General features: G+C 38.6%; 1 protein-coding gene across 1 annotated transcript in view; it reads left to right on the forward strand.

Moving 5' to 3' along the window:
- Positions 1-27469, forward strand: part of KIAA1109 (KIAA1109 ortholog) — a 244747-nt gene that overhangs the window by 204372 nt on the left and 12906 nt on the right. Inside the window, exons 58-70 of the mRNA XM_034771463.1 lie at positions 428-518; positions 2853-3097; positions 4081-4296; positions 5996-6176; positions 7714-7903; positions 10141-10302; positions 10411-10550; positions 11609-11810; positions 13085-13285; positions 14922-15101; positions 17837-17974; positions 19707-19964; positions 27245-27395. Coding sequence (XP_034627354.1) covers positions 428-518; positions 2853-3097; positions 4081-4296; positions 5996-6176; positions 7714-7903; positions 10141-10302; positions 10411-10550; positions 11609-11810; positions 13085-13285; positions 14922-15101; positions 17837-17974; positions 19707-19964; positions 27245-27395 — 2355 coding nt within the window. The remainder of the gene's footprint in view (positions 1-427; positions 519-2852; positions 3098-4080; positions 4297-5995; positions 6177-7713; positions 7904-10140; positions 10303-10410; positions 10551-11608; positions 11811-13084; positions 13286-14921; positions 15102-17836; positions 17975-19706; positions 19965-27244; positions 27396-27469) is intronic.

Here is a 27469-nt window from a genome sequence, read left to right on the forward strand (position 1 = left end):
AAATATGTCATAATGATTTCATTCGTTTTGAAAAATTGTCTGTATTTTGTGAATATGCATAATCTGCCAGTTGTACTTCATTCCATGTGACAAGTCACACACATTTTATGTTTTTAACTGTCTTTCTGCTTCTTGGCCTGTGCTTGAAAAGAGTAAAAAACAAACAAAAAAAAAACCCCGCAAAATTAAGTGAACTGCTGGCCAAAGTCATTTGAAACTTCATCTTTTTCCTTTTTATGTGCCATAAATGCTTGAATACTGATTTTAATACCATTTCGTTTCTATAAAATGTTAAACATTGACTGATGCTTTATATTTGTAGTGCAACAGCTTTTGTGTAGTTATTGAACTTTTACCTGGCAACTACATCCTGCATTCCATTCAAAACTGTAATAGTTTATTTATTCCTGTTGTATTTTGCTTGTAGCTCTCGACTAGGAGACAGTGAAGAGCTCCCAGAAATCCGTGTAGATGCAGCATCTCCTGGACCCAGAGTAACCTTCAACATACAGGACCCTGTAAGGCATACCCTACATATCAATTTAATTAGCATACCATGCTACAGTAGATTAAATACCATGTTGACTGGTAGCACCTTGGAAGTATCTGAGTTAAATATACTTACGAAGATTTGAATTGCCAACCCCTCTTGATAATTATTAAGTCTGGTGGTGTCCATTTTAACACAGAAATTATTAATAGAAATATCAAACTAAAGAATTTTCACTTACTTCTTTAAATAGATTAGTTCATATTTTTAACAAGTTCACTTCCAGGTATCCTCAGACCAAGAGCTATCCTGTGCAAAAATAATACACATGGTTAACATGTTATTGCTATTTTTAACAGATATGCACAATAGCCATATGCTAATTTGTATGTTCAGCCTTGTTTAGCATTTTGGAAATGGTTATTAATGAAATAAACATTTTCTGAGTTTGCTATAGTCTGACACACATGGCCATCTGTATGTTTAAAATGTATTATTCAAATATCAGGTTTTTTCTTGCAATATCCCCTCGTCCCCATCCTTCCTAAATGTGTCATTGCTGTTGGTTTTGAATGAGTCATGCTATGGTAACTGTTTTAATTTTATTTTTTCTTTTTCATTTTTAATTAAGTTGAATAAAACAGTTTTGGGGATTACACAACAATCCAGCTGTCCAGGGGAAGGGTATTTTCAGGTACTTGTAAAAAGAAAAAATACATACTTTGCCATAGCACTAATTCACTTCACTGGCAGCTGCTCTTCAGTTATTCATCTCTCTTTCAAACTCCACTAGGCAGAATGTATATCAGTTTTTAAAAAAAGATTTTAAGTAAGTTTAAACGTGAAAAGTTATAGGTGGACAGGATAAATTGAGTTCTCAAGGATGGTTACTTTCCCATATGTAGCTTAAATTTTGCAGTTTTTTGTAAAACTAGTAAGGACATATTTTGTTTGCATATTTAAAAAGGCCCTGATGCAGGCTGATCTAAATTATAGAGACTACAATAAGGCAAGCCATGATCTATCCTTATATGCAGAGCGTACTGTAGAGAAGAACTCGGTGCCCACACAATTATCTTAATCTTTTTCAAGTGTGTCCCAAGAGTGCAGGCATCAACACTGATGGAATATAATTCCAAGGTGGGAGGCCATCAAGCATCATAATTTGATATTAGAATTCCTATATCTAGTACAGTTGTGTAGGATATCTTATTTAAAGGGAGCAGGATAACCAATTTGTCAAAATTAGTGCCCAGACAACTCACCTACTTAAAAAAAACCCTTTTAATTTTAAAAAGATACTTTAGACATATTGAATGGAAGAAACTAAGTACACCTTTTAGAAGACAATCATCTAATTTTTTCCCTTCCACCTTTTCTCTATTTTTCTTTTATAAGTTTTTGAGTTAGAATGCTTTTTCAGATCACCTTAGAGTGTTGATGTCTAAACAGCTCATTTCTGAGAACAAAAGGAAAGGCAGAATTGTGCTTTGCTGAGTTCTTTTATATACATTTAACACAGAACGTATCAAAAGGTTCCATTCATTTGTAATATCCATTTCTATCAATTTTCCACAGCTTAGAAAAGTTAAGTAGTGTTAAGTCAGATGTGTTAATGGCCATAATGAAAGCATGGAGCAAATTGTCAAAGGGTCTTCCACTCAACACCCATTTGAATGGCCCATGTGTTAGTCTAACACCTGCATGTGCAGTTATTTAGACTCTATCCCTGCATATACAGGTGTTAGTGCTTGAAAACAATTTGTGTGGGGGTATTTGCTGATGCAACGTGCACCAAAACAGTTGAAACCACTTTTTGGAAATGTAACCCTAAAGTTTCTTCCCATCAAGTCACTTTTATCCAACTTTCTGAAAAGAAGAGCATAATGTATAAGAGAATACTGTACATTCTGTACTAGTACTTTGCATGCCCTTTCATTCACTAACAGATTCCTGTGCATTTCTCTAATTTACAGGTGGCCAGGGTGATTCTTTCTGTTCTATGTTCTTTACTTTTAAAATCTGTTTTCAGTTAAATGTTCATTCTTCGAGTGATGGCCTGTCATAATGTATGTTTTGATCAGAGCTTGTTTAATTATCTAGCTAACAAATTCAACTCAGTCACTAAATGTATGGTAAATGTATGGTACTGTTTTTCCTCCAAACCCATACATTTATTTATTGTGTTACATGATTCATTTCATACATTCCTAAATCTGACACTTCTGTCTGTTCAAAATGAGGAACCTGAGCTTTGAGAATTTTTAAAAGCACTCCTGCGTTTTCCCCAAGATATCTTAATTTTTGCATAGTAAAGACAGTAACTGTGAACTTTAATATCTTTTTGTCTTTTCACAATCAGTTTCCAGAGGAGACAGAACTGGACCTTTTGTCAGTAACTATTGATGGTCCATCCCATTACTCATCCACTAGTGAAGGATCATGCTCAGTATTCAGTTCACCCAAAACTCCAGTAGTCTTCTCACCAAGCATTCCCTTCCAGCCCGAAGAGGGACGGCGGGATGACAGTTTATCTTCAACCAGTGAAGACTCTGAGAAGGAAGAAGACCATGACAGAGAGAAGGCTTATTTTTACAGAAAACCACAGTAAGCAATTTGTTTTAAAATATTTTCATTAGGGCCATGAGAAAATGGTCTTTAAAGTTCATGTCTTAGATCTAGAATAGCTTTTGCTGACCCATGTCTGATGAGTTGACTTTTTTTTTTTTTTTAAATGGCAGCTCTTGGAAGCCTCTCAGATTTTGGAATGTTGGAATAAATCTCAGTTATTGGTCAGAGGGTAGATGAGGAGGGTCAAAGGTACGCTGTACCTTATTTAACATATAGTTCTGCAATTTACCTCATGGCTAAGCATGTGTATAGGGGCTAAACATGTATATACAAACACAGCATTATAAACAATGTTGAGAGGTGATATATATTAAAATATAATATACATAACAAAATGTGTTATATTTAATTGTCTCTCTCTTCCATGTCCCTCGTTTGTTGCTTGTTGTCTTAGTCCTGCCTCAGACAGCTACAGTCTGTATCTACAGGGCCCAGTCCAGATCAACCATGAAGTAAATATTTAATATCAAAGGGGTAGCCATGTTAGTCTGGATTTGTAAAAAGCAACAGAGAGTCCTGTAGCACCTTTAAGTCTAACAGATGAAGGAAGATGATATCTGTCTGTACTTGTGCAAGTTTCTTCATGAGATTGATAGATTTCCATTCCATACGGCTAAATGCAGTGCCTTGCATGGTGTCAAGTATCAGAGGGGTAGCCGTGTTAATCTGGATCTGTAAAAAGCAACAGAGAGTCCTGTGGCACCTTTAAAACCAACAGATAATCTTAAAGGTACCACAGGACTCTCTGTTGCTAAATATTTAATAATACCTTAGTGGAAGATGGACCAAGATAGCAGTGTGTACCTATGAAGATTTACCATATGGTGCTTCTTACAGAAAACTTCTTAAAATGTTATATATAGTGGGTAACTGAATTGTCAGCAAATACATTAGTAGATAACCTTGGAAGGAATCTTGTCACACTGCTAATATCTAACAAGTAATTGTTCTTTCTGCAGGAATACCACTCGCAAGAAAGCAACAGGCTTTGCCGCAGTTCACCAACTGTTTACTGACCGCTGGCCAACAACTCCTGGCAACAGAAATGTGACTGGCACAACCACAGAGAGAAATATTGACTTTGAACTTGATATCAGAGTTGAAATTGATTGTGGAAAATGTGTGCTGCATCCAACAACGCTTCAGCAAGAGCATGATGAAATCAGCTTAAGAAGGTAAAAAACCTATTGAAAGACAGTTAAATTACTAAATCATATTAGAAAAGAGTATATTACTGTATTGTGCCAGTCTTTCTGTATTTTACATTTCTTTAGTCATTTATAAGACAACTTACTGATTTACATCAGTTGGGATCCTGCCAGTACATCGCACAATACTCAATGGTAACTAGGCATTGACTCATTTTAAAAGCATAGAAACTATAATAATTCCCACCATTTTTAGCCAGTTAGTGGTCAGTAATTTGTATCACTACCACATGTTGCCATAGCATGCAATAAAATTAATTATGATTGAATTATAGTCTTTGTTCTGGGAAAGCATGAAAGTCTGCTTCCACAAAGGCTTGAGTCTAATTAGCCTGACACAAAGAAATGAGTGTACACCTGTTTCCTTCTTACCCATCCTTTTTATAAATGGAGATTTTAAGCTTTTAAAGCACCTGGATTCCTTTTTTACTCTCTAAATAAATGCCTGAATGCACTGTCTCAAAAATTTTGAAATACACTGCTGAGTTGATCCATACTGGGCTAATGCTGTGTTCTCTTGATATTCAGTTCCAACGTTTTTTTTTCATTTTACTCACTATCCTTGAGATAATGTTCACTGTACAATTAAATGTATTTGTACAACTTGAAGTGAAATCCTGACTCCACTGAAAACAGTTGGAGCTTTGCCATTGACTTCAGTGGGACACGATTTCCCCTGTTTTTTTAAACCCTTCTCTCCATTCTGCAGATAAGCTTTGACAGCCAGTGGCCTCTGTTTTTGTTATTCATTCTTAACCAAATACACCTTTACTTTTAATTTCTTCTTTGAACTTTAACACAGTGTTAATGATAACCAAGCTTTAGCAAAACTGAATTCTTGGGATTTGTAATGTTATCCTTACCTTTCCCATATTTTAAATCATGCAAGGATTTGTATGTAGTAACAGATCTTCTTCTTTTTTTTTTTTTCTTTCCTCCTATAATCTCTAAAGAGAGGAACCTGCAGCTGAATATCCTGGCATGCTTTAGGCAATCCCATGACACTTTAATTGTAGTGATATCACATATTTGAGTAACCTCCCAATATACAGCAGTGGGGGCATTTCTGAAGAAGTTTATATAAGGAAATATGATTATACTGTTGAATTTCTGAATGACTTTAAAATGGACATGGGACAGAGTAGAAATATTTTTTTCTTTAATGAGAGCTATATTTTGTTTTGGTTTTCATATTGCTTTATTATTATTTTGCTGTGTCACTTGTGTAAATGGAATTTGGTATGCAGGGGGAGGAAATCATAAGGGGAGAGCAGAAACAGTGAAAAATCCACAAATGTTACCTGCACTCTGAATTCATCATCTACTATAGATAAACTTGAGAATGAAGGCAAGGGACACTTTACTACTTTTTGTCATTTTTTAAAAAAGTTGGTTTTAACTTTAAAATCTGCAAATAACACTAATAATATATTTTGGCAAAAGCAGAGGGGGATGGGAAAAGGCCAAAGGGGATAAAAAGGCCAGGTGAAAAGAGGTCTGATGGGCAAAGAACAACTAAAAGGGGTGGAAATGCTTCTATTCATTGTGAAATTACAATGTAATTTTTAAAAAGAAAATCCCCTAAATTTTAAATATTGAAAAACATACTTGTTTTGGAGTATTAGGTCTATACTAAGACAGGTTGTATATTGTTATGTATCAGCAGGAGTTATGATCGGAGTTCCAGAAGTTTAGATCAAGAGTCTCCTTCAAAAAAGAAGAAATTTCAAACTAACTATGCATCTACTACTCACTTACTTGCTGGCAAGAAAGTGCCGTCATCTCTACAGACAAAGCCTAGTGACCTGGAAACTACAGTATTTTACATTCCTGGTGTAGATGTAAAGGTAAAAATTATGGGACTAGGAAACATTTTTCCTCTCCAACTAGAAATGACTAGAAACAAATACATGGTTTCCTTTAGATCATCTTTTATCATTATGGCATGCAATTTATATAGTACAGATATCAAGTGTGATACCTGCTGTTTCTTACATGGGAAATATATGTTGTACTTAGTGCATGCTACTTCTGGTACATGTTAGCAACATTTTGGAGTTGTGTATGGTACATGTGTATGGCTGATATATTCTATATTCTTAATAGAGCATAATAAGTATTATAATGAGAAGTGTTATCTAGGCACAAGACTAGGAGCCATGAATTCGAGAGTTCCAATAACACTTTTGGCATCGCTACGTGTCCATAACAAAACTTGACCTTCTGACTCACTTTTGCCACAAATAATAATTTCTCTAATCTGATGTTTTGGAAGGAGATTCAGATCCATAGGATATCAACTACATTTCCCTCCTCCCACTAAAAAAAAAAAAAAAAAAGAGAGAGAGAGAGAGATTTTAGTTGTAAGATAGGAAAAAAGTTTAGCTTTGTGCCAGTGTGTGATCCTGTATATCAAATAGTATATATGGTATTACATAGACTTTAAAAAGCCAATTAGTCCTATTTAAAAGAAAAGGTTGCTGAAGTTAAAGCCAGACATTTGGCTTGTTTGCTTCTGCTTTCTGATAGGTGGTATGGATTGCATGTATTGGGAAGTCTTCTCTGTGCCTTTAGTGCATGTGAAAATGCAATAGTCAGTGAATGCAGGGTGGGGCATAGGTGGAGGTTGTGGTCTTCCTTTTCTGCAAGTGATTATCTCTCATAAAGGTAATTATTTATGACAACATCATCTGCTGTAGATCTTTAAGAAGTGGGGAGCTACTCACGGTGACTGGACTTCCCCTTCCAGAACCACAAGAAATCTTCAGGGATACCAAACATGGCCCAGTTGCCTACTGTAGCTTTTAGGTGGCTTTCGGGATACACAAGCATCATTTGCAGTTTCTGCTCTGGCTCCTAGAGCCATCCACTGAATAAGACTAGATTTTGCTTACCCACATCTATAGGATATTTGTATGTAGAATATGAAACCTTTGAATTACTTTAAGAAGAGAGGTAAGTGACCTGGGCAAGATGATATGTAGTAGTGTGGATAGTCTGTACAAAAAAACCAAAAACCCACAACTATACGAGGGAATAAAGTAGTCATTGGCCAGGGAATGTGTATGTATCAAGAGGAGAGCAGCAGCTCTTGGTGAGAGAGTCTGTCACAACTATTAGAGATTTGTGTCCTATATGCTAAAAAATATTGCCTGTTGCTCATTATGTTTATGATTTAATTTTGTTTTATGGGTGAGGTTTCTTAATTTATTTTGCTTACAAAAAATTATGACTCTTTGTAGATAAAGATTATTGATTCCAATGTTTTAAATATATGTTTGTTTTTAAGATCATGCAAAGAACATTTGGAGAAAACTGAACTGTGCAGAGATTCAGTGAGAATGCTACTTCTGTGAAGTAAATGGATTATTTTTTTCATTTCAGTTACACTACAACTCTAAGACTTTGAAGACTGAATCGCCAAATGCCTCCCGGGGATCCTCTTTGCCAAGAACCCTTTCCAAAGAGTCCAAGTTGTATGGTATGAAAGATACTGCCACATCTCCTTTATCTAATACTACCCACAGCAAGACTAATACCTTACTTCTGCCCCAACCCCCACCCATCCCATCAGGTACTTGTAGAATATCCTTTTAAACTATAACTTTGATATCTTTTTCCCCTCCACATCATATGATCTACTAGCTCTAGATCTGTGCATTAGCTGAACCTCAAAATGGTCATAAATGTCTAAATATTTGCTGCAAAGAAACCTGACTACAGAAGCACATGTGCAATTCATGAATTCTAACTGCTCTTAAAGCTGCCTTCTCAGAGATTTCCCGTTAAATGGTTCTCAACATATATCTCACAGAGCACAGTAATGGCCAAATACTACCTACTCCTCCTCTTCCTTGAACAGATAACATACAATGCTGTAAAGAAGCTTAGTTGTTTTTAAAAATTAATAATTATGTTACTAGTACAACTAGCTATAGTTATACTCTGCAGTATTCAAAATTCAATAGAAAATTTTATACTACTCAATTTACTCACCAGTTCATCCATGTTACATCCTTCCAAGAATACTCTTCATTACCATGCAGCTTGCCTTGAAAGTAATACTTTGAAGTGTGATAATTTCTGTAATTAATTTATTCATCATGATCCCAAGCAGCTGTTTACAATCATTGGATTAGTCAAAATACCAGACATTACTGTGCTCCACTACTGCAGTCCACTGAAAACTACTGTGGCTTGGAATTACCTGAATTCCAGTTTTTAGTGTCTTCAACTTTGATTTAAAATTTCAAGAGTAACAAGTTGAATTATCCCAGTTTTCAGTCAGAGGTCTATGACTATCTCTGGAAGGTTGCAATGTCAGATCTAGAGGTACGCAGATTTCTTTCCCACCTTCCAGAGGATTGTTATCTCACTTCTCTCTTCCTCAGAGTTTAGATATTAAAAAAAAACAAACCCCATCAAAACAAAATGAGCTGGAAACAGTAAACAGTGAAAAAAGATTCTATTAATAGGCTCAAAGTCTGAGAGAGAGCAGTGAATTTGAGCACTTGCCTCATTATCCCTGGCTTTTAACCACTGTCACTTTGTTTCCTCCCAACATCCACCTTCTTTGTGGATCTCTGAGTTCATGATATTTAATTTTATTGCTTGCTTCAGTTTCTGTCTTATGTTGTATCTTTCCTTGTAAGCTTGCTCATAACTTCTTTCCATTCTTTACCTTTTAATTCTTGCCTAAATCTCCCCCAGAGCTTTTTTATCTTTTCTCCACATAGATTTCTCCCATAACTCTCCTCTACTTATTCTCTTATTATACTATAAGAGAGAAGCCAGTCCAGATGGTCAGCAGCATCAGTTAGAGTAGCATGGTATTAAAATTCATTGCCAAGTGGCTTAGGAACTGACAGAAAGATAAAGTATGAGTGTAAGGTTCTATTTTAGTCCTTCGGTTAGTCAGTATTTGTATCTTGCGTGGAGAAATCCTATACAGCCATAATACTATATTTTACTTGTATTCAAATGATCCATTTTTGTATATGATGATGAATCCCAATTCGATTACATTGCTCTTTCTTCATTCCTAGTTCTAATTATCTATACTTCACACTGCAAATAACTGAGCTGGTACTAATAGCTTTTTAGAAATAAGATCTTGTTTGAAATTTACTGAGCTACGATAATTTTCTCATTTTAGGGCGCACAGATTTATACGTGCAGATCTCTTCCATGAATTGAGAAGAGAATTCTCTTACCTGGAATATAGCTTAATATAGCTTAATATAAAATTATCTCCAAGCTTGGAATTTAGGTGTTCGAAATCAATTGTTAATATGATTTCCTGTTTAGAATATTGTAGGACTTACCATTTGCTCATAGGGGTTTTGACATTTTTCTCTATTGAAATCAATATATTTTTCCGAACTGTTGCAAAATTAAGTCAGATGAGCAATTTTGTCTTCACCCTTTCCAGTGTAAATGCCAATTGCCTTCCAGTAAGTTATGGCTGCTGTGTCTTGTCTTCTGGAGAAGTTTTGTTTGGCTGATTTTAGTGACTGTTTTGAAAAAGCATAGATGTGGAAATGAAGTAAGGACTTGAACTAGAGCAAGTGCATTAGGATAGTACTACTAACTGAACTGAGTTCTTCATCTCTGTTATTTTAACACCTTTTTATTAGAAAACTATGCACTTCTGTTTTTTATAACTGATCTATGAAGTGGCTGTTTCACATGATGATGGAGGAGGATACAGTACTTGATCTATTTTTTCTAATTGTAATGAAATGTTGCTATACATTTTAATTGGAGAAATTGTATTCCACTAAACACATTTACATTTTATAAATGTTTCAGCCAAAGGGAAAGGAAGTGGTGGAATAAAAACTGCAAAATTGTATGCATGGGTTGCACTTCAGTCATTGCCTGAGGAAATGGTCATTAGCCCCTGCCTATTGGACTTCCTAGAGAAGGCTCTGGAAACTATTCCTATTACACCAATAGAGAGGAATTACGCAGGTACCATGTGACTACTTCTTTTTCATATATTCTAGTATCTAACTTTATTGACTTTTTAATTACAGTTGCTTCAAACCATTATTTAACAAGTTCTTTCTACTTTAAAAGCTGTCAGTTCTCAAGATGAAGACATGGGACAGTTTGAAATACAAGACGCGTTGGAGGAGTCCACAGCCTCACTAGTGTCATCGTCAACGTCAGCATACTCATCCTTCCCTGTGGATGTGGTGGTTTATGTACGAGTTCAGGTGAGAGTGCAACATTAACATACTGCATACTGTGTAATGCTAATAGCATTTTTAAAAACATATGCAATTTAAGTTTGCCTTTAACTTTGCTGTTTAAAATTAGATTCTTTAGAGATAGTTACATTCAATAGATAACCATTCTGAGGTATATGTTTCCAGCATGACATCAGTGAGAATTCTTGTAACTAAAGTTCTGAAGTCATTGGCTCCAAGCACATGGTGATCAACAGAAGTGAACCATTTTGAGAAGCCCCACTGGCCTTTAATCATCACTACTTTTCTTGCTGTTCATGGTGGAGTTTCCTTTGTTGCTTTACTGCTGCTAAGTTCTTACTGTTTCGTAGCCACACTTAGACATACTTGTTTTCTCTACAGCACAATTCTCATCTTATTCCTCAGAAAATATCCTTGGATGACTAGCATCCACAGCTATCGTTCTTTTTCAAATAAATAAATAAAGTACATATAGCTAAAATATAAAAGACATCAAAATGAAACATAACTGGTTGGGTTGGGAGACTTATGCCCAAAAATTGCTGTGGGCTACCAGTCTCTGAGCTCTTTTGGCACTTTCTTCGACCTCTCTTGGTTAAAATCGGACAGGAGGCTGACCCAGGAAGTTTTGAGAGGCAAGGATTTTAAGATAATCCAAAGTGTCTTGAGACTGTCCATTTCAGCTGCTTCAACATAGTTTGGCGTGATAGGTACCAAAGCTAGCATCCGCATCTTCCAAATATGAAGCAGCTTCCCAGCTGTGGATTCACCGGGGCACACAGATTAGTTCTGGCAGAATGGTTCACTATTATATCTAGGCGTCTTTCCTGACCATTACCTGGATTTCCTGGGTAACACACCTCAATGATATAGGAAATCTCAGAAATGAACATAAATTCTGCAGATTGTAAATCATGGAGATTTTAGTAATTTCAAAGCTGGACCAAAAAGCCTTATTATATTTAGGCTACAGGAAAGTTAAAAGCTATTATTCTTTGGATTCAAGCTCATAATGATTTTCAGGGATTTTATATTTGTGCTTAAAATCCTTTCTTTTGGCTTAGCCTTCACAGATCAAGTTCAGCTGCTTACCTGTATCAAGAGTGGAATGTATGCTGAAGCTACCCTCTCTAGACCTAGTGTTTTCTTCAAACCGAGGAGAACTGGAGACCTTAGGCACAACTTGCCCCACAGAAAACTTGGCAGTTGGTGGTAATACTTCACAAACTGGATCAAAGAACTCAGTTAATAAAACTGGGATACCAGGTAATATATATGAACAATTTTCTTTGAATTAGTTCACCTAATACATTCAGCTAACAGCATGAGTGAATTAAGTTCTGTTTGTGTATTGAGGGGGTGGGAGGACGAATAAATTTAGAATAAAAGTTAAACAGCTATGTAGTGCAGTGTTAGAGTTCTATTAGGTTCTAGGCATGACAAAAACTCCTTATTGCTAGAATAATAAAATGTATTTTTACTACGTTGTTATACAGTTGTCATTTTTAACAGAATGGCTCTTTGGTATCAGATCAGTATTAAAAACCATTTTTATGTTGTTGCTGGTCGTCAGGAATGTCCACAAACCATGTAATAGAAGCTTTGTTTTTTAAAAGAAGTTTCAGAGCAATACCTTTTAGTAGTCTGTATTGCCAGTGTTCTGGTATTTTATATCCAAAAAAACACTTTTGGAGCTGTACAATTAGGTTTATTTTGCTGCTCTTTGATAAACTTGCCACATCATTTAGTAACTACAGTGATGAGTATTATAAGAAAAACTTTAAATGGATAGGTTGCTAGCTCTTCTGTTAAATATTGAGGAACTTCTCAAATATCTTTATTTGTACATATATGTAGATATTATATGAGGTTTATAAGTTCCACCACGTGTTGTCTGTTTTCAGTTTGGAATGACTTCATCCTTTCACTTTTAGTATGACTTTTAGTTTACTCTCTACTTTCAACTTTTGATGGTATGTGTTTCTATGCAAAGTTAAAAATACAGCACCCACTAACTATGGAGTTGTACATTTATGAAATTGTATAAGAAGACATTCATATCAGTTTTCTAACCTATTCTGAAAACTCAGATGGGTAAAGTATTTTAGGAACAATTTTGTTGCCTTTGTAAAAGTAAGTTCAGTTGTCTGTTTTAACCTTTTGACAGGAATGGCATTGTTAGTTAGGTTATTTAAGGCATAAGAACCTATGAATGGCCTACTGGGTAAGATCAATGGTCCATCTAACCCAGTATCCTGTCTACCGACAGTGACCAGTGCCAGATGCTTCAGTGGAAATGAACAGAACAGGGCAATGTATCAAGTGGTCCAGCCCTAGCTTCTGGCAGTTAGAGCTTTAGGGACACCCAGAGCATGGGGTTGTGTCCCCAAATTGTTGTTTCACAGATGTTATTTTGAAATGCATCTGATGCATCATCTAGCTTTTTATGACATAGTAAGTATTTTTAAACGGTTTCATGGTTGAAAATGCTTTTGTACTAAAACTACCATAACATTTGTGGATTTTTGGATTTTCTTTAGGTTCATCTGGACTAGGCAGCCCTCTTGGCAGAACCCGACATAGCAGTAGCCAGTCAGATTTGACTAGCTCTAGCAGCAACTCATCAGGCCTGAGTTTCACAGCCTGCATGTCTGATTTCTCCCTTTATGTATTTCATCCATATGGAGCAGGAAAACAAAAATCTGCTGTTACTGGTCTAACTCCTGGATCAGGAGCACTAGGTACAGAATGGATTTTTTTTAATTTTTTAACTTTTGCAATTGTTCATTAGATTTCATAAACAATTGTTAAAATGTGAGAAATAGTTGCACAAGGCTGTGTTAAAGAATCAGTCAATGAGGGATGTGTATACCCTATTTACTGTCTCTTACAGAATCCTGGAGGACCTTATTTTCAGCACTCCAAGTGACACTTATGTGAAAGCATACATATTACCTGCACTTGGAAGATCCAAAATCATGTGTGTTCATGCTTTAGAACCTGCAACTGCAAAACCCATTTGTCTTAATAGGAAAAAGTAGGCCCACATGCGCTTATAGGATTCTTGGTGTAAATTCCAACACTCCCACAAACATGTTAAAAAGCTTTAAGTGGGTTTGCAAGTGTTCGTACTTATTTGTATGTTAACTGTTTGTTATATGGTAGCAGCTCACAGCCACAATCAAGGTTGGGTTCCATTTTGCTATAGCCTATATAAGCATAGGTCTTCACCCTGAAAACACTGAATAACATGAACAACTTTACATACATGAGTATTCTTCTTGGATTTAGTGGTACTGTTAACATACGAAGTGAATGTGTGCAGGATCTACATAGAGTAGAATAGTCTCTGCCCTGAAGAGCAGTGACAAAATGCTATCAGATAGAGCTGGGCGAAATATTTCAGAGGAATAGTTTATTTGCTAAAAAAAGCTGTTTGGGTTGACCCAAAATTATTTGCAACTTCGACATGAATTTCGTGGAGTGCGGCTTAGATGCCATTCACACAACCAGGGCAGGGAGGAGGAGGTGGAGATAGTCATCTCCTTGTAATTTTTAGCCAGTGGTAAAGGCACTCACCTAGGATATAGAAGATTCTGGGCTTGTCTACACAGTGGGGTAATGCACTCTACAGCGAGTGTGATTTCTAAAGCACACTGACATATTGTGCATTAATTGGCCGTGGAGACTCTCCTGGTGCTTTTCAACATAGTGCTGTTTGAAACTGTACTACATTAAAGCTCACTAGGGAACCTTTAGTGTGCACCAGCTGAGTCGACACAGACTAATTGATATGCAACTTAGAAATCACACCTCTGTAGAGTTACCCCACTGTGTAGACAAGCGCTCAAATTCAGTTCCCCTCTTCCCATGGAGAAGGGATTTGCAAGAGTATGTCCTAACTACTGGACTAAAAGTGATAAGAAGATCACCACTATTTCCTCCTTCACTGGCCGTTTTGTGAATCTAACCCTTTAAAAATGCTCAAACCCACTCACCCTCATTTTGGGTCAAACAAAAAAAGTTTCATTTCACCCAGAACAGATTTTTTGGATCACCTAAATTTTTTGCAATTGTAGGATTCGGTTTGATCTGAAATGGTTTTTTCCAATTTTTCAGAACTGCCAACAAACTGAAAAATTAGCTATTCACCCCACTCTACTGTCAAATGCATAATGTAAACAAACTGAAAACTGTGTCACTTGTGACATATTGTAATTTCCAAAATTTCATACAAAATTTTGACTTTCATCTTGATGGTGTTCCTAGGTAAATCTTTTTTTTTGTTTTTCTATTCTAAAAGAACCATAAATGATGATTTTTACTCTGAGGTGCTAATTTGGGGAGTACACTGAGCATCACTCTTTACATTTGTAGGTAATGTAGATGAGGAGCCCACTTCAGTCACTGGTCGGAAAGATTCTCTGAGTATTAACCTTGAGTTTGTGAAAGTAAGTCTGTCAAGAATAAGACGTTCAGGAGGTGCTTCATTTTTTGAGAGCCAGTCTGCAAGCAAAGCTGCAAGCAAGATGGATACTACGTTAATAAATATATCTGGTACTTAATAGTTTCATTTAATCTATACTGCTTTCTTCTGTGTTTGCCTAACAGTAGAGGTGTTGTTCCAATGATAAGCACCATTCTTTCTCCACCACTTTTTATATAGATGTAATTTCAAAGCCACCAACCTATGATGTGCAATAACAACCTCTTTTAAGTGAATCAGTGACTAAGACCTTGTGGGGGGTTTTGTGTTTGGGTGACCTCAGATATCTGTGTCTGCATATATCTCCCTCCTCCTCCACTGTTGACTCATTTAATTTCAACACTTCACACATGTTCTTTGACTTCTGTTTATATGGGTTTACAGCTCTTGAAATTTTCGCTTTGATTTTCCAGTATGAATGAACTTTGAATTTCATCCATGATCATAAAGCAAAGAGAATTGTTATCCCTGAGTTTCACCCAAACAAGCTTAAGCCATCAATTTCATAGGATTTTGAGGCATAAATTGTGGTTAGGTAGTTCATGAGCCTGAAGGACCCTTTGGCAAATCCAGATGTGTTTCATGTAGTTTTGAGGGGGTTTTGTAGGTATTTCTCACAGCTCCAGCAGTACCAGCAAAAAGTAATTTAAGTCATTGTTTACTAAAATTAATATATAGTATATTAATGATGTACATGCTGACGTTAGTATTTTTAAGTATACTTCAAACAAATGAACTTATTTTCCAACAGTTTGTATGTTATCTTCTCTGTGTCCACACAGATCCCACTGTGGGTGCACATGAGCCTTATGCACACAAGATCAGAATCTTTGATCTGCAGTGTCAGTTCAGGCACAGTTCAACAATGCATGTCCTCATGAGTCCCTCCTGTCGGATAGAAAGGGCAGAGCAGCCACAACTATCTATCAGTTCCTTATTGCTGTCTGTGGCAATGATGTCATTGCCAATTACTGATTTGAGCTAAAAAACAATTTGAGACTGTTCACCCTTAGTTACCATGTTAATCCAGATAAGATTTACAGACTTCTTCCCAAGGCCTTTCCTCCCCTCCTTGTTGCTGACCAACAGTTTTTTCCACCTGGGTTCACATAGCCTTTTATTTTTAGGATAACACTGGTATGTGGGGTGGGAAGGTTTATGACAAATTCTTTTTGTTTTATTTAAAACCATCTTCAGTCACCCCTGTCAGTCAGAGGCCTTCTTTTTAGAAACTTCCCCTTATCTTATTAGTTATTCTTTTTACCAGACTTCATTCCTTCTGGCCTTATAACTCATTATTTTCAAGACCTTCTTTCTGCTTGCTAGTCAGGGCCTTTCTTTACAACATATATATTTCCTTAAATCAAACTTAAGCTAACTTTAATTCTTTAATTTCATATTTATCCTACAATTCCCTTTATATTGTCCCCCTTTTTTAACTTTATTTTGGTCATATCAAAAAGTAAATATAATTTGTTCCTCATCACACTGTGCCACTATTTGCACCAAAATGGCAGATGCAGAGCCCCTTCAAACAGTGTTGGTGTTCCAACAATACATCAACCACCACAAATGCTTTCTGAAGAGCTCCATCATTATGCCAATATTTCACAATCCAATTACAGATTTGTTTGCCACCAAAGATAGCATCTTAGCTTCAAGACAGTATTTTTAGTCACCATTACGTAAGCCCGAAGAGTCAAACTCCAAGCTCTCATTGCTGACCCTCATAGCAAAATATTCCACAGAGATGTGGGGATGGTAAGATCTCATCCTAAACTTATTCTCAAAGTTGTCAGACTTTCATTTGAACTACTCTGTTAATCTCTAATCACTCATTTTCTTTTCAAAAGGCCATTACTCTCCAGAAGGGAAGAAACTCCACATCCTGGATGTTTCAAGGTTCTTGTTATATTATCTTGATAGGGCAAAGCTTTTTCAAACAGACTGTCTTTTTGTGGCCCTCTCTGCCCTTCTAGCCATCTCCTCCCAGAGAATATTGAAACAGATTACATAATGTATTTAAATCTATCATGTTGATAATCTTATCCTCCAAATATGAAAGCTTGCTCCAATAGAGCACAAGCCATGTCCTCTGTATGCTTCAGGAACATGCTCATGTCTCAAATATGCAAGGCAGCTGTGTGAACAAATCCCTTTACTTTATTTAAATGTTATGCCTTTGACCTGGCTGCAAGATCAGATGCCAAATTTGGTATGATGGTTTTACAGTCAGTATTTAGTTAGTGGCAGCCAAAACTTCTCAATCACACCTTTCAGATGAGGTTTATCGGTCAGATAGAGTGGGATCCACATGGACACATACTCGAGCAAGAAAGAACAATTACCATATAGTAACTGTGGTTCTTTGAGGTGATATTATCCATGTGGATCCCAAAACTTGCCCTCCATCCCCACTTTTTCAGAGTCCTCCTTCCCTGGATTCTGAGTTGGCAAGGGAACTGAGGGAGAGTTATGCCCGCTCTACCCTTTATGCTCTGGAGTCCAGATGGCACGAGTACATACACAGTGCAGGTGCAGCCCAATGGACATTGCTATTCAAAGATTCCACCCTTGCACACAAGGCACAGGTGCACCTAGAGTAGGATTCACATGGACAACATCATCTTGAAGAACCACAGTTACTGTAAGGTAAGTATATATTGCACTACCCCTTTTAGTGCTTGAAAATGTTTTGGTGAATATATCAGATATAAGTAAACTAAAAAAATTGAAGGGTAAATTTTCAAATGTTAGATTCGATTTTCAAAATCTCTGAATATTGAGCTTTTGCATTTTTTATCAGCTGTCTGTGATATAGGATCTGCTTCTTTTAAATATGACATGCGGCGACTCAGTGAGATTCTGGCCTTCCCAAGAGCCTGGTATAGAAGAAGTATTGCCAGACGCCTTTTTCTAGGTGATCAAACCATAAATCTACCAGGTAAACTATCCCTTATTTCTCTGAAAAATTCTTCCATGAAATAAACCAAAGCAAGAATTGTTTAATTTATGCCATAATATATTAGTAGAATGAGTAATTAGATAAAGCAGTAGAAACTATACTGTAGTATAATATACAGATTGAAAGCAGTTATTGCCCAATTCTAATTCGCAGTAATTTTTCATTCGCCTAAATGGGGAGTTGGTGTTTATGTATTAAGAAAAAGTCACTACAAACAAATTTAAATTTCAGCAAAATTTATAACCTAGATCAGGGGTCGGCAACGTTTGGCACGCGGCTCGCTAGGGAAAGCATCCTGGCAGGCTGGGCCAGTTTATTTACCTGCTGACGTGGCAGGTTCGGCCGATCATGGCCCCCACTGGCCCCGGTTCGCCATCCCGCCATCACTCAATGGGGTGAGTGGGAAGGGCGCGGGCAAGGGATGTACTGGCCGCAGCTTCCCGCCGCCCCCATTGGCCTGGGACGGCAAACCGAAGCCAGTGGGGGCCGCAATCGGCTGAACAATGCCATGTCAGCAGGTAAATAAACTGGCCCGGCCCGCCAGGGTGCTAACGCTGGAGAGCCGCGTGCCAAATGTCGCCGACCCCTGACCTAGATAATGGAGTGGAGAGTGTGCTTATAAAATTTATGAATGACACCAAGCTGAGAGGGTTTGCAAGCACTTTGGAGGACAGAATTATAATTCAAAATTACCTTGACAAACTGGAGAATTGGTCTGCAATCAACAAGATGACATTCAGTAAAGACAAGTGCAAAGTACTGCATGTAGGAAGGAAAAATCAGATGTACAGCTACAAAATGGGGAATAGCTGGCTAGGCTGTAGTACTGCTGAAAAAGACCAGGGGGTTATAATGGGTCACAAGTTGAATAGGAGTCAATTTGTGGGTCACAAAATGAATATGTTGTGAAAAAGGCTATTATTCTGGGGTGTATTAACTGGAGGGTCATTCTGCTTAGCACTGGTGAGGCCCCAGCTGGAGTATTATGTCCAATTCTGGCTGCCACAGTTTAGGAAAGAGGTGGATGAATAGGAGAGAGTCCAGAGCAGAGCAACACTCATGATAGGAGATTTAGAAAAGCTGACCTATAAAGAAAAATGTTAAAAAAAAAAAAAAAAAAAAAAGTCGTGTTTAGTCTTGAGAAAAGAAGACTGAGGGGCACCTGACAAGTCTTCAAATATGTTAAGGGTTATTATAAAGATGACTATGATCTGTTGTTCTCCATGTCCACTGAAGGTAGAACAAGAAGTAATGGGCTTAATCTGCAGCAAGGGAGAGTTATGTTAGATATTAGGAAAAACTTCAGGGTAGTAGTTAAGCTGTCTAATAGACTTCCAAGGGAGGTTGTGGAATCTGCATCATTGGAGATCTTTAAGAACAGGCTGGACAAACACCTGTTAGGGATGGTCTAGGTATACTTGGTCCTGCCTCAGCACAGGAAGTTGGACTCGATGATTTATTGAGGTCCCTTCCAACCCAACACTTCTGTGATTCTATGAATACTATTGAAATAATATTAAGGTGACAATAAAAACACTTTAGAAGAATTTCAAAGTTACTACTATGAAATTTGCTGCTAAGATTGAAATATACAGAACATTTTCCCATATGTAGGAGTAAATTTATTTTGCTTCTGTTAAGTGTTACAGACTGATTGACTAAAAATAAAATAAAGTTACACTGCACTATGGGGACTTTTCTTTTCCAGCAGCATCAGGTCCTGGAACACCAGATTCCATTGACGGAGTAAGCCAGCATCTTTCTCCTGAATCGTCACGTAAAGCATACTGTAGGACTTGGGAGCAGCCCTGCCAGTCTGCTTCATTTACGCACATGGCACAGTCACCCAATGTTTTTAATGAGCACAATACAAACACCAGTATGTCACCTGGGACAGCAAATCATAATTTAAAATCTCCAGCTGTTGCACGATCCAGGAGTGTATCCGATTCTTCAGTTCCCCACAGAGGTGAGTGGAAAAGGAGATTTTTAACAATTCTGTGTCTTTTTAGTGTGGTCTAACACCATAAATATTTCCAGTAATTAAATACAATGATGTGATAGGGCATTGAGTCGTCATATCAGTTAGAAAAGTTATTAGTTAGAATAACTCTGTTTGCAACTGTAAGTTTTCATTCTGATCTTGTACTCTTAGAGTACTGTAGGTGGGATGGAGATAAGGTAATTATATTGCTTTAAAAATTCAATGAACTTGTTTTTAAAATTTTAAACAGGAAATTTAATCATGGAAAAGTAGCAAGCCTATAAATAAATTAAAACTTAAAGGCACAATCCTGTGAGGTGGTGAATGCCATTGGCTCCCACTGAAATGTTTAGCATCTTGCATGATCAGATCCTAAAGCATGTATTTTTCTCTCATCTATAAAAGACATTGGAATTGCTATTGCTAGCACAAAAGTTACACAGCTGGGGTGTAGTTCTGCAGTTTCTTCATTTATAGTAATCCTTTCCTCTACACTTGGGTCCACCCACGCTAATGTGGTGTTCCCCGCAGCAGCTCCACGTCACAGATTGGATGGGGTCAAATATGTGGTTGAATGCAGATGACAGAGTCTCAGGCCCATATTAGGAAGTACAAAGTAAATACAGATGTGTTACTCTTTGTATAGAGGTGGAGAGAGTAATATGAACTTGTTCTACTATGACTGATGTGATTTTTGCATCTTATGGGTGAAATAGTGGTGTCTATTTGGGGTCTGTACAGTATTGAGGCAGATAAGGTGTTTTTAAAAATGTTTTTTACTATAGTGTAATATCTGGAGAAGTGAGAGGACAGGCTTTTAGTCTATATGGAGGGCAAAATGTTGTAAGCAGTTCAAAAAGGAAGACTGAGCTGAAGTAGAATTTGTGGTTAGCTAAATATTTTTTGAACTAGCACATAAGCAGTTTAGGCATAGTACTGTGTTTTAAAAGATGACAAATATTCATGTGGGCTTCCAATAGGAGTTCGACTGACTTGAATTTCACCAGTCTGTGACAAACCCCAGGGTACAATCTAGACTAATGAATAGCTATCACACCCCTGCCCTCTAACCTGGGGTGCCCTTTACAATGTTTTGTTGCTGTAGCTGCCAGTCTGGACTGCTCACAGTCTCCAGCATGGAAGTCACTCCCAGCTATGTCTGTATGTGTGCTGCAGCCAGCCAGCCATACCTTGGCTCCTACCAACTTTGGCTATTGTGCTGGGTGACCCAACTAATTCCCAATCTTAGATTTTGCCCCAGAAATGTATGTCCTGTACTGACCAGCCTTCTCCTGGACAATACAAGTTTATATAAACTCTGTTATTGCTTTAATAGAAATAACGCTTGCCACTCCAAATGGAGTTTCCCAAGTTTAACTATAAAGAGAGAGATTTTAAGTGAGTACAAGTAATAAGGCATAAGTCAGAAGTGGTTACAAGAAAAATAAAGATAAAAAGCAACTGGTGTCTAACTTAAACTGTTAAATTCAGAGCAAAGTTTTCTCACCACATACTCTATGCACTCTTGCAGTCTTACTGACCAAATTTCTTAGGGCAGGACCCTTCCCCAGTTCATTGGCTGCTTCCTTTGCATCTTCTGGTGCAGTGAATCAATGAACTGGGGGGGGGAGGGAGAGGGGAAATTACTTGGGGGTGTTTGTCCCTCCTTTTTATAATGTCAGTCCCCCTCTTGGAAAACATTTCTAGCTGAGAAGATTCAGGAGACCGTCTATAAGGAAGGATGTTCCTTGCTGCTTTTTCCTTACCTGTTAGAGCTTCGTTTGTTTTCCTTCCTGCTTGATGACTCTGTTTACTGCTTAAATGCAAATTAAGCAGAGCACGCATTCCTTTGTTTGAGACAGGACTGTTTATCAACCTCAGTTTGGAACATGTGTTAAGAACACTATACAATAGAATCTTATACGGTGTTGACATACACCTTTTATCATGTCAGTAATGACCAGCAAATAATACGTTTTCAAATAATACCTCACAAGGCATATTTCATACAAAGATTATTACAATAGTGTGTACGGTGTGGACACAGCTAGATTATGTCCATTGGTTCTTAACATGGTTGTCCACGTGGATTCTTCTCTTGGTGCGCATGGACCTCACGTGCGCAAGATCAGATCTTTTTGGTCAGCAGCATCTTTTGGGGCTGCAACTGCACCCAAGATGTCCTTGTCCCTCCATGAACGTCACACTGAGAGTTGGCGGGGAGTCCAGAGAGCACTTTTGGAGAAGGCATGGTTCTCAGAGGGAATAGGCCCACTCATAATCTTCCACCTTCCACGTCTAGTAGATTCGCCATTATCTATTGAGGGATTGTTAATCCTGCAAAAGACATGTGGCACACTCCAACATCAATACCTGTCACTTCCAAGAGGGCAAATAGACAGTACCAAGCTCCTCCGAGAGCTTGGAATACTTTGATATGTATCCAGGGACAAGCTGACTTATTTTAGTAGCTATTCAGGAAAGATCCAAGTAGCCAGGTCCTCCTAATACAACACATGGGAAAAGGACTATAGAAGATTAGATCTCTTTGACAGAAAAGATGTCTGCTGCACTGGTCTCCCCATGTATGTTGCCATTTCTGAAATACAAAGATTCAGTGTTTAATGTGTAAAATCTGTAAGACTTTCAAATATTTATTATATTTTATGGATGACTCTAAATTTAATTTTTTTTTTCTCGTGACAGTGTTCATAAAAATAGAGAAATGAGTGACTTCATTCTCATGATAATTAAGGCAACAAAGTAAATGTTTTAATTTTCAGCAATCTTTAGTTGTACTTCTCCAAGTATATGACCCGGGGGCACTCCACCATAGGATACATGTGTCCCCATGCACCCTTTACCAGAGATGGTGTTTTTTGTTTTTTTAAAGGTAGTGTGCTATTCTAGAGGGCATTTATGGTATCCACTGTTCTCCGCTTCCCACCTTTTCTCACTTACTGTTAAATCATTCTTTTAATTAGCTCAAATTTTATTTTAATTATTATATTAGGTTTTAGTACAATCCTGTGCTTTTGAAAGGGGGGGTCTCCCCTTCCGAACTTACTGTTTTTAGTTCTATGGCACTTCCTGGGTTATATCAAAAACCTCAGAGTTCCAGACCTGCCACAGGTATTTTCCCTATAATGACAGGCACTCTAGGGTATCAGCCTGGTAGAAACACCCGCACCGGTTGGTACCGCATCACTCACAGGCACTGCAAAACCATAAGCCGGTACTGTGTGGCCCCTCAGTACCTGAGGAGACCCAAGAGGACCAGGACCCACAGAATGAGGAAGGCTCACCCCATTCAGCCGAGTCCTTTGAGGCTGCAGTGCCACCAACCTTCCTGTGCTGACAACTTTAGGCTTTTCAGGACTTAATGAAGCCTCTGGTGGAATTCCTGCAGACTCCTTTAAAGGAGCTCCAGGAATCTCAGCAGTTCCTGATTGATATTTTAAACATCACCCCCCAGGATAAGATTGCTCTTCCTATTAATGAGTCACTGTTCTCACCTGCTCACGCTCTATGGCAAACACCTGCTACTATTATGCCCACTTGCAAAACAAATACTACATTCCAGCTAAGGGAATGAAGCTGATGGTAGAGGCTGTCAACAAAAGGAATTATTAAACATGTTCCAGACCCTTTCCTTCCAACAAGGAGTCAGTTAATCGCCAGAGCTTCCCTGCAGGCCATTTCTAATGTCACTGACACTGCTTCATGATCCCTAGCCACCACAGTGGTTATGAGGCGAGTATCCTGGCTCATCATCTGGACTCCTGAGAGAGGTGCAAAACACTATGGAACACCTTCCCTTTGAAGGGCTCAAATGCTTCAGTGGTGACATGGACTCCTCACTCCACTCTCTTAAAGACTCCAGAGCAATGCTGCGCTCACTGGGAATATACATGCCTGCAACAAAGAGACATTTTAGCACGTCTCAAACTGCACTCCGTTCTTGGCTTTTTCAATACTACCCACAACAGCCCTATCTCACATCTTCGGAGCCTCCTAGGCAGTGATCAGGACCAGCACAAAATGTGCACCTCCGTGTAAGAGACCATTTTGACAGCTTGCTTGAGGGCCTCAAACAAGCTCTCCCTCTAGATCTTTTGCTGTATGACTCCACTATATATCCCTCCCCCCTTTGGAGACTGCCTATACCATTTCCTACATGCCTAGGAAATGCATCACCACAGACAAGTGGATTCTGTAGGTGATCAGTGTGGGATACTCCATTAATTTCCATTCTGTCCCTCCCACCCCTTCCAGTTCTTCTTCAGGGGCCCGCCTCCTGAAGATCTCTTGAAGCAGGAAGTGCAATCTCTCCTGCACTTGGAGTTATCAAGCTTGTTTCTCCTGACTTCATCAGAAGAGGATATCACTCCAAATATTTCCTGGTTCCCAAGAGAAGCAGAGGCTGGAGGACAATTCTAAATCTCAAGAATATGGACATCTGTGTCCTTTCACAGCACTTCAGGATGATAACCTTAGTCAGCATATTGCCATCCCTAAATCCTGGGCATTAGTTTGCAGCCATTGACCTCCTTTTATATAGCCATTCACTCCTCCCACAAGCACTTTCTGCACTGGTTAATAGACTCAAAACATTACCAAATCCTCATTCTCCCCAAGGGTCTCCCAAGGGTCTTTACCAGGTCTTTTTAGCAGTGCCAGCTCACCTCTGTTGGTGGGGCATTGCAGTGTTTCCATATTTGGATGACTGGCACCTCAGGGGTCACTCAGCTCTAGAGGTTCAGTTGGCAGCATTCAGGGACTAACACTGTTTCAATACCTGGATATTTGCATTAATCTAAAAACACTGACATTAACTCCTGTCTTCATGGGAATCACTCTAGATTAGCTAACTGCCCAAGCTTACCTTACCAAGGTAAGATTCTCCATTCTAACGTCTACCCTACAGCACAGTCCACAAACAACTCTAAGGGCCTGCTTACAACTTCTAGGCCACATGTTGGCTTCCACATTCATTATGTTGCATGATTCCACATGCATTATGTTGCAAGACTGCACCTCAGATGTCTTGGGGCTTGCCTGAGGGCTGTGTACACCACAAACAGATGGTCTTTCCAAACCAATCATGGTACCGCCAAACATACAGACTCTCTCAGGTGGTGGAAGAACCCACTGAAGTGAAATCCCTATTTTCACATCCTCCACTCTAGAAAATCCTCATGATGGATGCCTCTCACTTGGGTTGGGGGTTCCCCATCTACAGGAGGCCACTGTACAGGGCAAATGATCCCCACAAAAGAGAGCACTCTTCATAAACATCCTAGAACTAAGAGCATTTTGCCTCGCCTGTCAGCACTTCCTTTACAATATACAGGGCCCCTCTGTCAGGGTATTGCTGGACAATCAGGCAGCGATGTACTATATAAACCATTGGGGGAAGCAAGATCCCAGTCATTATGACCAGAATCGCTAAGACTGTGGAACTAGTGTATCTCACATCATATAGAAATCTCAGTGGTTTATGTACCCGGCCTCCCAGAATACAATTGCAGATTTCATCAGGACCACGAGTGTTGGAAAATGCCCAACAACACCTTGGTCCCCTGCCCAGCTCTACCTGCCCATACCTCTGATCCTCAAAACATTATTCAAACTGAGACAAATAGGAGTAAGGATTAGTCTCATAGTGCCATCAAGGCCAAGACAAGTGTGCTACTCAGACCTTCACCTCTCTGTGGCAACAACTCTTCATCTTCTGAGACAGGAAGTCTTCCCTGAGAGGAACTCAGGTGCCCTGATCCATCCCAGTCCTTTGTCTCAAGGGTTGGCTCCTCAATGGTTCTTGAGTGTGGAATTACCCTGTTCAAATAAGCTCTAGTCAGATAAGATCTAGTAGGAAACCACCTACTTGTAAGACTTACTTGCAGAAGTGAAAACATTTCCATTCCTGGTGTTCCCTCCATTCTTTGCATGCCTCGGATGCTCCACTCTCAAAATCCTAGATTACCTGTTGGACTTAAAGACCTGAGGCTTGTCAGTAAGCTCATTCAGAGTGCACCTGCTCGCTATCAAGGCCTTCCATTTACCTATTGAGGGGGTTTCACTCTTTGACCCTTAACCATGGTTAGGTTCCTTAAGGGCTTACACAACTTGTTTCCCCTTCTAAGGAACCCTGCTCCCCCATGGGGCCTTAACTTGGTCCTTAATGCCTTGAGATGCTTCCCCTTTGAGCTAATAGCTGCTCTCTTTTTCACCTTTCCCTTAAGACTTCATTTCTGGTTGCTGTTGCTTCAGCCAAAAGAATGAGGGTGTCAAGGTGCACATGGCAGACCCATCATATACTGTCTTTTACCCCGACAAGGTCACACTGTGTCCCCATCCTTGCTTCCTCTCTACGTTCTCATTGAATTTCATATTAATCGTGAAATTCGTTTACCAGTATTTTATCCAAAGCAGGACACCTCCAGAGAGGAAACTAGTCTACACACACTAGAAGTCAAGCGGGCCTTCTCCGTCTTCCTTTAGACTGAGACCTTTAAAGCTTCTCCAAAGATGCTTTGTACCTTTTGCTGAAAGAATGGATAGCCAATTTCCACTCAGACTCTGAAATGGGTTTTAGGTTGCATCTTTACCTGTTATAAAACTGCTGGGATACAACACCCTCGCAGAGCAACAGCACACTCCACTGGGTGTCATTCCACTTCTGTTGCCCCTCCTGAAGGATGTTCCCATAGCAGAGATCTGCAGGACTGCAACTTGGTCTTCAGTTCACATGTTTGCCAAGCAGTACACTATCTTACCTGCTTACCTTTGGTAACACAGTTGTCCAAACTGTTTTGGATTTGCCTCCTCAGCACCCTCCTCTACATTAGTTACTATTTGGGGGCCTCCGAGAGTGGAGCATCCATAGGCATATACAGTTGCTGTGGCATCTTTGGTTTCATGGTTGATAAGAAACTGAGTAGCAGCAGATCCATGCTTTTTTTTTATATATATGTCCTTGTCTGGGAACACGAGGTGCTGCTCTGTACAGACACATGGATGCTGCTTTTTTACAATCTCCAGTTGAGAGCACATGGGTATGCACGCATTCTACACTGGAATACCCATAGGGACAAAACTTCTTGAAGAATTAAAATTACTGTTAAGGTAAGTAACCTCTCCATCTGTGGTGCTTTTAAATCTAGTGGCAGTTTTGTCTTCTGTTAACATCTTTTAATGTTAAAAACCTACAAGTTTTCCTTCAGGGAATGTCTTTTTCAATCTTTACTTTCCTCTGTTTTTAGATACGCTCTCGAAAACATCAACACCGTTTAATAAATCAAATAAAGCTGGAAGTCAGCAGGGGACACCATGGGAAACTCTGGTTGTGTTTGCTATGAATTTGAAACAATTAAATGTCCAAATGAATATGAGCAATGTAATGGGCAATACTACGTAAGTAGAAAAATTGGTGAATTAGCAGATTGTTTGATATTTTAATTTGGCTTGGGGAAAAAGACTGTTAAACA

The sequence above is a fragment of the Trachemys scripta genome, chromosome 5 (genome assembly GCF_013100865.1).
Source record: "Trachemys scripta elegans isolate TJP31775 chromosome 5, CAS_Tse_1.0, whole genome shotgun sequence".
Lineage (NCBI taxonomy): Eukaryota > Metazoa > Chordata > Testudines > Emydidae > Trachemys > Trachemys scripta.